Here is a 10,299-nt window from a genome sequence, read left to right as displayed (position 1 = left end):
TCTTGTTACCTCAATTTATCAACCCGAAAGAAGATGGCTACCAGAACCAATTTTAAATTACGCAAAACTGAAGGTCATGAAAATCTGTACCAACTTCCATAAGCGATTAAAATTAAACTATCTAAGCTCCCAATTACGCAATTGAGGAGAAATTTGCTACTAATACAATACATGGCCGCGCCAAATTAGCGCAGCTATATACGCGGTGCATACATGAATTCTATGCAGAAGGAACAATCAGAATTGGGCGCTAATTTGCGTGCCCTAGTTCCACATTATGAATACAAGACCCCTAAAGTACTCTCGGACTTAAAAGCGGGTGATATTCTCGCATTACCTCGGCATTGTTGCTTCTGCGTTACTCTTGATGCATATTAGAATGGCTTAAAATTGCATCCCTTCGAACGTCTGGCCAAATTGCCAATATGCAGGAGCAACGTTATAGGAAGTGATAGTTCTCCCGTCGCTGGTGCTGACCTGGAAGGATAGACTCTGCCCATTTAAATAGGAGTTGCTCTGCCAATTCTGTCCCCAGTTTCGAGACATTGCTAGCCAACCAGTGTTGGAGCCTTTGATGGAAACCGCCTCCACATCCCCTGCACCTCCTACGTTGGTAATGAGCACCAAATTGAAGTAGGAGTGCCCATTAATCGTGAATCTAACTCCTCCCTTCCTCGCGCATGGCACCCTGCACGGATATATACTAATCTTGCAGGTTAGCATTTCATCGCGATTAAAGTCAAGTTGGGAATAAAATTTCAGGATTGAAGAATAAGAATATAGTGTTGAATTACAGTAATCATTGATTACCTTCTGAATATGATTGGAACAATGCCACTTCTGTAAATGGCGATCTGTTGAAAAGCAGGCTGAGCCATGTCGAAGTGTTGGAGAGGAGGATTGCACCATCCTCCATTGTCGTTGGGAAGGGCAGAGTTAGGCGGGCAGAGGTTAGTAGCGGTAACTGTCACAGTGCCCGGTAGACACCACTGAGGGTCGTAGTGGTGGTTGCATTTCATTTGGTAGCAGGCTCCACATGTAGCTCCGTTGTTGAAAAGCGCCGTGCTCAGAGCTGCAGTGTTCGTTCCATAGCCTTGGCTATATAGGTTACCGTATCCGCACGCACCGCCTGTCAAATTAATTTCACGGTCGATTTGCTTAGCTAAAATATGGTATTAAATAATGATCTAAAGCTGAAAATGAAGCCAATATTTTTGAACTTATATGTAGGACCATGCAGGCGTCGATTGTCGAAGATTGAACTTACCCATTGTGCCTGACGCATCGCTGCCACCGTAAAACGTAGCATGCGCGGATTGCCAGTCGCTACCTAGTGCATAAGCTGCACCAGCTATCCACAAGAAACCGAAGGTTGTGGCCAGTATTACGGGCGCCATTTCACAGCGAAATAGATGCTCGCTTGATGAATATCTGACGATAGAACTACGAAGAATGGAAAGCAGAACCGATCATCTCAATCGATGGCTGATTGGTGGACTCCAACAGATCTCCAAAATATATATAGAATCGGGAGGTCGATAAGTTATCGAAATTTCTTCCGCTAACGCCGGCACCGACCGCAACGAGCGGAGATTGTCTAGACATTATCAGTTGGAGAGTCGTTGGGTGCACAGTGCACATGCACCGCTTGTTCAAACTGTCGGTGACCATGGTCATTTTCGGCCTTACTGACATCTGCACACGGGATTCAAGAATCAGGTGAATATTGCGATGACCCAGGGGTTCTTATTTTCAAGAGTCTGACCACAATATGACCGACACGACTGGAACTAGGGGATCTTATTTTCAAAAGTCTGACAAAAATATGACCGACACCACTGGAACTAGGGGTTCTTATTTTCAAAAGTCTGACCACAATATGATCGACACTACTGGAAAGGCCGGTGGCCCGTTGGTGACAATTAATTTTAATTTTTTTTCATCTTATATATATATATATGCTAGAATAATGACTAATGACTCCTGCTTTATTTCTTTTCTAATTCATTTTATGAAATTCTTATAATCTATGAAATGCAATATTAGTTCGAGTAAATTGTAAAAAAATAAAATTATCGATAGATTTAATAGTTTCAAAAATCTTTAGTTTGGAAAATTTACCAAATTTATCCATTTTTCTAGAAAAATATATCTTTATTTGGAAAATGAAATGAAGAAAGAAAAGACAAATAGAAGTAGAGAATTTATAAATAGTCTAATAATATAATGAACTTCTCCAAATATTATTAACCAATAAAATTAAAAAATATAGCAATAAAAATCAAAACAATAATAGCTCATATAATTCTATGTAAATATCTTTATTTATAAATAGTTTAATAATATAATGAACTTCTTCAAATATTATTAACCAATAAAATTAAAAAGCATAACAATAAAAATCAAAACAATAATAACTCATATAACTCTATGTAAATATCTTCATTTATAGTAGTCACAAGGGACAAAAATTACCTTTTAATATAATATATAAGAACTTAAAAATACAAAATCCCTATAAAATGTGGTAGCAAGAAAAAGCATATACTACAACTTTTACATACAAATATCTTTAGGTTGTTTAACTTACCATTACAAAGCCTATTTCCTACCAATATCATTTAAGTTGTTTAACTTACCATTACAAAGCCTATTTCCTATCGTATTTGGAAAGTTTCTTGATAAAAAAAATTGGCGCTTACTAAATTTCTGAAATAAAAATTGGAAAGTTTCGCAATAAAAGAAGGACCAATAAAAAAAAAAAACTATATTAATTGCTAAAAAAACCCAACCTTATGTTGAAAATTCAAAAACTACAAAATTTAACATAATACCAAAATGTAAAACTATCTTCATTCAATAAAAGAGATGGGTAACTATATGTGCACTTACTAGATTTCTAAAATAGAAATTATTTAATGAAAGGTAGATATTGCCTTATCATCTTACTCATACCGATACTCTTTGGCATTTCACTAACAAATCATCGTGTGGGTTTTATTTACTTGTTGTATGCATTAAGTTATTTTATTTTTGATGAAAGATATGGTATTCATTTTAATGAATTACTTTTAAATATTTTTATTTATTTTGTTTTTCTTTTATAAAAGAAAGTTGGGACATGTGTGATAAGCTAAATTGTTTTAATTGAAATTTAATATGATATTTGATCTTTCATGAATATAAGTATTTTTTTTTGTCAATATTTTTTTGTTGAGAAACATTTTCTCATATTATTGGACTATCCACACTCATTAATAATTAATAATTATCATTGTATCATTATTAGTCTCTGTCTGGGACTAATAACGATCGATCGATCGTTGACCTACCATTACTTGATACTTTGACCGGTTTTTTTTTTCGGTGTTTTCACATTTTAACCTAAGTTTGATGCTCCCAATTTTATTCAACAAAATTTTACCCAAAGTTTTTGGTTCGGCAAACGATTGAGGTCTTATTGCAGCCTTCACGTTGCCCGATGCAAAAATATTGAGGCAATCTCATCTTATCCAAAGTACGTTGTGGTAGGCTGTGGAAGCAAAGTTTGCAATATCATCTTATCCTAAGTTCTTTCTGAGGCCTGTTCCACGTTAAGCCAGCACCTAATTTAGACATTTGTTCATAGAGATATTTGCATGTTGACCACCTGTCAGCGTATGGAACCCTGTCAATTCCAGCAAAAGAGCTGAAGAACAAGCTTCAGTCGTTAAAGCGCGACATTGATGATGTCGAGGTTATTTCCAATTCAGATTCATCAAGATACAGCCAGTTCAGAGAATTGGAAGCTGTCCTGCAAGATGGCTTAAGCCTTGTGGACGAAGGAGACAATTTACACGTCTGTAATGTATACAGAAAGTGGCAATATGGAAAGAGGGTTCGAGAGTTTCAGGAGAAAATCAAAGATTTGATTGAAATTCAAGGTTCGCCCAAAATTGCCGGTCGTTTGGAGAATCTAAGTGCAGCCGTCAATGATCTTCGCAAACAATTCGAGGTGGCTAAAATCGTTGAACAGCCCGTCAGCTCCACCTTCCAGGAAGTCCCGGATATGTCAGATTTTGTAGTTGGGTTAGAGACTTGTATCAATGCCGTCAAACAAATTATATTGCAGGATGACGTTGATCGCCTTGGAATAACAGGGATGGGTGGGAGCGGCAAAAGCACCCTGGCATCAGCCCTTTGCAAAGATAACCTAGTCAAAGGTAACCACATTTCCAGTCTTCCTAAATCTGTTATCCAGACATCCATATTATGTTGTCATGGCCTTAGTTTGTAATGTTTATTCTCTTTCCAATCTTTCAACAATATAGTTCTCGTTCCAGTGAAACGATCTAATCCAAATGTAAAAGGCCTCTTAGAGACGATGTGGGAGAAGATAATTGGTGGCCGAGTGCCTGAATTCCAGAGCATAGAGGACGCACATGACCAATTGCAGAAAAAACTTAGGTTAAGAATATATCGGCCGACTTTGGTGGTTTTGGATGATGTCTGGTCGACATCAACTCTGGAATACCTGTTGTTTGAAGCAAAAGGATACAAGACAATTATCACAACCAGACAAGATTCCACCATTAGAATTACAGGTAGTACTCGTTTGTATAAGATGCCTCTGTTGGAGGATGCTAATGCCCTGTCTCTTTTCTGCTTCTGGGCCTTTGATGAGACATCGATTCCGACAACAGAAAATGAGGTTCTGGTTAGACAGGTATGAATTATACATACTCTCCATTATCTCATATGCCTTAACGTTTTCTCCATCTTACTCATCTTTTACCTAAATGCCAATTTTGCAATCAATACCCAAATTTACGACCTAAAGATAAATGCCTTTAATGTAGCTCCAACAAGTGTTTTAGAGTCATGATTTATGCAGACAACTAGCACAGTTTAACTAACATTATAGTTATAGGTTGCAGCAGAGTGTAAGGGCTTACCACTTGCCCTCAAGGTCATTGGAAGCTCATTGCGCGGTAAGCCTAGGCCAATTTGGAGCAATGCTCAGAGAAAACTTTCAAAATCAGAATCTATATCAGAATATCACAAGGAGAGTCTTCTTAAACGCTTGGAAACGAGTATAGATGTGCTTGATGGTAAACATAAACAGTGCTTTTTGGATTTGGGGGCTTTTCCCAAAGGTAGAAAGTTCAGCGTGGAAACATTATTAGACATTTGGGTATATGTTCGCCAGATGGAATGGACAGATGCTTTGGACGTCTTGCTAGAACTTGCAAGTCGAAATCTCCTGAATCTCACGGGCTATCCAGGGTATGTACTATGGAACCTGTTTACTTCAACTGCTGCGTATGAATTTGTTTTGATTATTGCTTCGGCCTCTTCATGTATGCTTCTTAACTTTAATTATTCTGCTTTTGGGCTTTGGCATCTTCGATAAATCATGAACATCCCAGAAAACTTGAGGCTTATAAACATAATCTAAGTTTATAATCTAAATTGTGTACAAGATTTATTTTTAGAAAGAGAATGAGGAGAGTAAGATAAATATATATGTTAGTATCAAACTAGAGATAAAAGGGGGCTTTTGAGATACCATGATTGGTTTGGTTAACACAAGGTTTTAATGGTTAGGAGTGGGGCCATCAATTTCAGCTGTGCTGCTGAGCTCTGCTTTTCTCAACATGATGTAATGCGGGATTTAGCCTTGTACCTGGCAAGCCAGGATAACATTATCACTCCTAAGAGGCTCTTCATGCCTTCCAAAGAGGATAAAATTCCCACAGAATGGTTAACTACTCTCAAAGATCAGGCATCTCGCACTCAGTTTGTTTCAATTTACACAGGTATGTCTGCTCATGAAACCTGCTTTCTTTCCCTTTCCATATGAAACATTGAATAATTATGAATTCAATTTACTAATTTTCCAAGTTTACTAAGGTGTTTGATAAGCATTTTGATCAGCATCATACATTGAGTTTTATCTTTCTGGGACCCTTGTAGGTGCAATGCAAGAACAAGATTGGAGTCAAATTGATTTTCCTGAGGTGGAAGCTTTGGCGTTATTCTTTTCCGCAAATCAATACTGTCTTCCAACATTTTTAAATAGGACGCCAAAACTGAAAGTTCTTATAGTATACAATTACAGTTCCATGCGTGCAAATATTAGTGGGCTGCCAAGATTTTCTTCACCTGTTCAAATTAGGTCTCTGTTTCTTCATAAGGTGATTATTACTTCTCCTCTGTATGAGAACTGTAGGTCCTGTGAGAAGTTGGAAAAGTTGTCCGTGTGCTTATGTGAGGGCCTTGGGAATAACACTCTAATGGATATGGAACTTGAGCCCTTTAACTTTCCAAACATTATGGAAATTAATTTCGATCACTGCAGTGATTTGGGGGAATTGCCAGTCAAACTATGCAATTTAACTTCCCTCCAGAGGTTGTCCGTTACTAATTGTCATTTTATCCAAAACTTACCTGATGATATGGGATGGTTAAAGTCACTTCGGGTGCTGAGATTGTCTGCCTGTCCAAGCCTGTCGAGGCTGCCATCTTCCATTTGCAAACTAGGGCAACTAGAATATTTAGATATTTCACATTGCAGAAGTTTGCAGGACCTTCCCACTGAATTTGATCAGCTATCAAAGTTAGAATCGTTGGACATGAGGGAGTGTTCAGTATTCAATGAAGTCCCTACAGTAATACCAAGATCTTTAAAACGTGTAGTCATATCTGATAGCGACAGGCAGCGTGAAGCATGGTTGTACATCAAAGCATCTACCCTTCATAACCTCACCATTGATGAGGTTCAAGAGATCTTTAGTTTGGAGTGGCTTGAAGATTGAACTTGGTTTTCCAAGTTTGGGAATAATTTCATTATGCTTTTCTCAAAGTACACTGTTCATGTATTTAAGGGTAAGTTGTTACTTCAATATATGTCATCCATGTGAATGATGTAAAGTTTATTAGACATGGAATATTCTGTACAGAATGATGTAAAGTTTATTATACATGGAATAGTCTGTACAGAAACAGAAGCATCTGAAGGTGACAAGCAACCTCAAATGTTCTGTAAAGAAACAGAAGTATCTGAAGGTGATAAGCAACCTCAAATGTGTCGGGAACTGTGCAAAGGTTGTGCAGTTGAGAATGCTTGCCCATAATCCATATATTCAGGATTACCTGATGGTGTAATGTCCATAGATTCAAAAGCACACGATGGTGGAATCTCCTTGTATGTATTAAAAATTTTGCGTGTTTTCTGACCATGTTATATATATTGAAATTGTTCGGTTGTAAGAAATGGGATGACCTAAAAAGATTGTTTATGGAATGTTAAAACCTACTTTCTTGCAGATATTCTTGTGCAGTGTCACCACAATGACGTATGACTTTGTTGTCCAGTGTCACAACAATGACTTATGACTTTGTTGGCCACAAGGCCCATCTTTGATAACTTCTCAATTCAACCATTTAACCCTTTTAAATCAATGAAGAATATGATTGCGGTTATGATGCTTTCTTTGCTCCTAAACTTAACTTACGTTTCTCTAACATTCTTATTAACCATATTAAAAACAAAAAATTAAACATCCAAAGGAAACTTTGAATTGAAATCAATTATTTTTATTTTTGGTGTGTGTTTAGAGGTGCTTTACAATTCAAGAAATATTGTGGTCACTCATTTCTAACAGTGTTGGGTTAATGGATTAAATCGGCAAAGGTCCAAAAAAAAAAAAAAAACTTATAAAAATAGGGATAAATGAACATATTAAAAACAAAAATTTAAATATCCAAAAGAAACTTTGAACTCAATCATTTTTATTTTTGGTGTGTTTAGAGGTGCTTTACAATTCAAGAAATATTGTCACTCATTTCTATCAATGTTGTGTTAATGGATTAAATTGGTAAGGGTCCAAAAATAAATAAAAAAATAAAAAAACTCATAAAAATAGGGATAAATTTGGTTTTAACCATGTTAAAAATAAAAATTTAAATATCCAAAAGAAACTCTGAACTCAATCATTTTTATTTTTGGTGTGTGTTTAGAGGTGCTTTACAATTCAAGAAATATTGTCACTCATTTCTATCAATGTTGCGTTAATGGATTAAATCGACAAGGGTCCAAAAAAAAAATCATAAAAATAGGGTTAAAATCGGTTTTAACCATATTAAAAACAAAAATTTAAATATCCAAAAGAAACTTTGAACTCAATCATTTTTATTTTTGGTGTGTGTTTAGAGGTGCTTTACAATTCAAGAAATATTGTCACTCATTTCTATCAATGTTGCATTAATGGATTAAATTGGCAAAGGTCCAAAAATAAAAAAAACTCATAATACTCTATACGAGGAGCCTTTCAGCTCTGTGTACTCGTTCCTAACTCTGGTGAGTTCTTTTGATCTACATCGAGGCCATTCACTTACGGCAGGGACTACCAGCTACATGCAACACTTGTTAATATAGTGGATTGGATTTCCTATAAATTAAAAATTAAATATCTTATATTTCTACGTTAGAGTAGAGTAGAGATGATGTTTGAAGATGTCTTCATCATGCATGTATTTGTATGTTTAATGATAAATTTGTAGTACTGCCCACAACCAAGCAGATATAACTTTCTATCTTGTAATTAGTATAGTTTCAATCGAAATTATGGTTATTTTTGTAGTAGCAAATATATAAAAAGTTAATCATCAATAGAAACAACTTCAACCTTTGCAGATTTAAATGCTATACTCACTTCGTCTCTGACCGCTTGGACACGTGATTGAGCGTTGAGACCGTTGCTACAGTTTCCATGTTTTGCATTTGAAAATTCTTGCTTCGCTCCCCACTTCATTGAAAAAATAAGAAAATCCATGCACATACAATATGCGTGTTGATAAATAATAACATTTGTACAATCATCAAAAATAAATATATTCTTTTCTACATAAGAATTTATATATATATAATCTATAAAAATAGTTCCTAAATTCGAGGGAAGACACGAATAAGCATAAACCTTTCGTTCTCAACCTACTTTTAAGTAGAGAGAAATTATACGCTTAATCGTTGCCCAACCGGCCGTGGCGGTTACAGGATGGTCAGACCTTTGAATATAATAAACGTGGCCGCCGGCCAGCGTTTCTTTGAACGTGCCATGTACGTCCACCAAATAACTTGACAGCAAATCATATCTCCGCACGCTGCGATGGGTAACGCCACTCGCGGAAGAAAATTTGATCCTTTGTCCACCTCCCAATTCTATTTATGGGGAAACCTCAGAGTCCAAGACTCGGTTGTGGATTCAGGCATCACTTCTCACCCCAGATATCAGTTCACTTGAAGTATACTTATATTAAGCGACAGTAAAATGGCGCCTTTAACACTGGCCACGATGTTCAGTTTCTTGTGGATAGCTGGCGCGGCTTTTGCACTAGATAGTGGCTGGCAATCTGCACATGCTACGTTTTACGGTGGCAGCGATGCATCGGGCACAATGGCTAAGTTCATACCTCCACAAAACTCCCGCCCTGTGGACGTCTGGGTGGGCGCAGACACTATTCGTTTTGCAGTTTCAGCTTTAGATTAGTAATTTAATACCATATGTTAGCTAAAGCAAATCGATGGTGAAATTAATTTGACAGGCGGTGCGTGCGGATACGGCAATTTGTATAGCCAAGGATATGGAACGAACACTGCAGCTCTGAGCACGGCGCTTTTCAACAATGGCGCTACTTGCGGAGCCTGTTACGAAATGAAATGCGACCACCACTCCGATCCTCAGTGGTGTCTACCAGGCACTGTGACAATTACTGCTACTAACCTCTGCCCCCCTAACTCTGCTCTTCCCAACGACAATGTCTGCCCCCCTAACTCTGCTCTTCCCAACGACAATGGAGGATGGTGCAATCCACCTCTCCAACACTTCGACATGGCTCAGCCTGCGTTTCAACAGATCGCCATATACAGAAGTGGCATTGTTCCAGTCATCTTCATAAGGTAATTAATTAATTATTACTCTAATTAGTCCGTCAACACTATATTCCTATTCTTCAATCCTGAGAATTTATATCCGTGCAGGGTTCCATGCGCTGACCGGGGACGGTGATTAATGAGTTCATAATCTTAATCTTTTATGAAATAAGAGTACAATAGGCAATGCCATCATCTTTTTAGAGTCTTAATCTTTTATGAGTTATTCGTACAAGGGGGAAGCGAGGTAGTTTCGGGTGGTTCGATGGAGTTAGATTGGGTCCGCTATCATTAAAGTGAATATTTATTAGTGTAGAAATTTAATTTAAAAAATTATAATATTGTTGATCAAATGCTTCACTATATTATTTAATTTTGTTAATAAT

The 10,299-nt window shown here is 37.0% G+C and overlaps 3 protein-coding genes across 3 annotated transcripts; 2 read left to right on the top strand and 1 right to left on the bottom strand.

The window, feature by feature from the left end:
* Nucleotides 1–384: 384 nt before the first annotated feature.
* Nucleotides 385–1,457, bottom strand: LOC149164758 (expansin-A2-like). The gene is made up of 3 exons (XM_089432183.1): nt 1,268–1,457; nt 811–1,129; nt 385–688 (listed from the first exon to the last, which is right to left on the bottom strand). Exons 1-3 carry the CDS (start codon nt 1,395–1,397, stop codon nt 385–387), a joined length of 753 nt encoding a protein of 250 aa, XP_089288309.1. The 5' UTR covers nt 1,398–1,457.
* A 368-nt stretch (nt 1,458–1,825) lies between these two features.
* On the top strand, nt 1,826–6,797 carry LOC149164757 (putative disease resistance protein At5g47280). Its single transcript, XM_089429600.1, has 8 exons — nt 1,826–1,915; nt 3,290–3,353; nt 3,467–3,517; nt 3,657–4,217; nt 4,311–4,705; nt 4,910–5,265; nt 5,587–5,798; nt 5,956–6,797. Exons 1-8 carry the CDS (start codon nt 1,826–1,828, stop codon nt 6,795–6,797), a joined length of 2,571 nt encoding a protein of 856 aa, XP_089285726.1.
* A 2,514-nt stretch (nt 6,798–9,311) lies between these two features.
* Nucleotides 9,312–10,049, top strand: LOC149164756 (expansin-A2-like). Its single transcript, XM_089429599.1, has 3 exons — nt 9,312–9,504; nt 9,586–9,940; nt 10,022–10,049. Exons 1-3 carry the CDS (start codon nt 9,312–9,314, stop codon nt 10,047–10,049), a joined length of 576 nt encoding a protein of 191 aa, XP_089285725.1.
* The last annotated feature ends 250 nt before the right edge of the window (nt 10,050–10,299 follow it).

The sequence above is a fragment of the Pinus tabuliformis genome, chromosome 5_1, assembly GCF_031772625.1.
Source record: "Pinus tabuliformis cultivar Carrire ecotype Pingquan chromosome 5_1, CPIR1, whole genome shotgun sequence".
Lineage (NCBI taxonomy): Eukaryota > Viridiplantae > Streptophyta > Pinopsida > Pinales > Pinaceae > Pinus > Pinus tabuliformis.
This window is presented reverse-complemented; position numbering and strand designations above follow the sequence as displayed.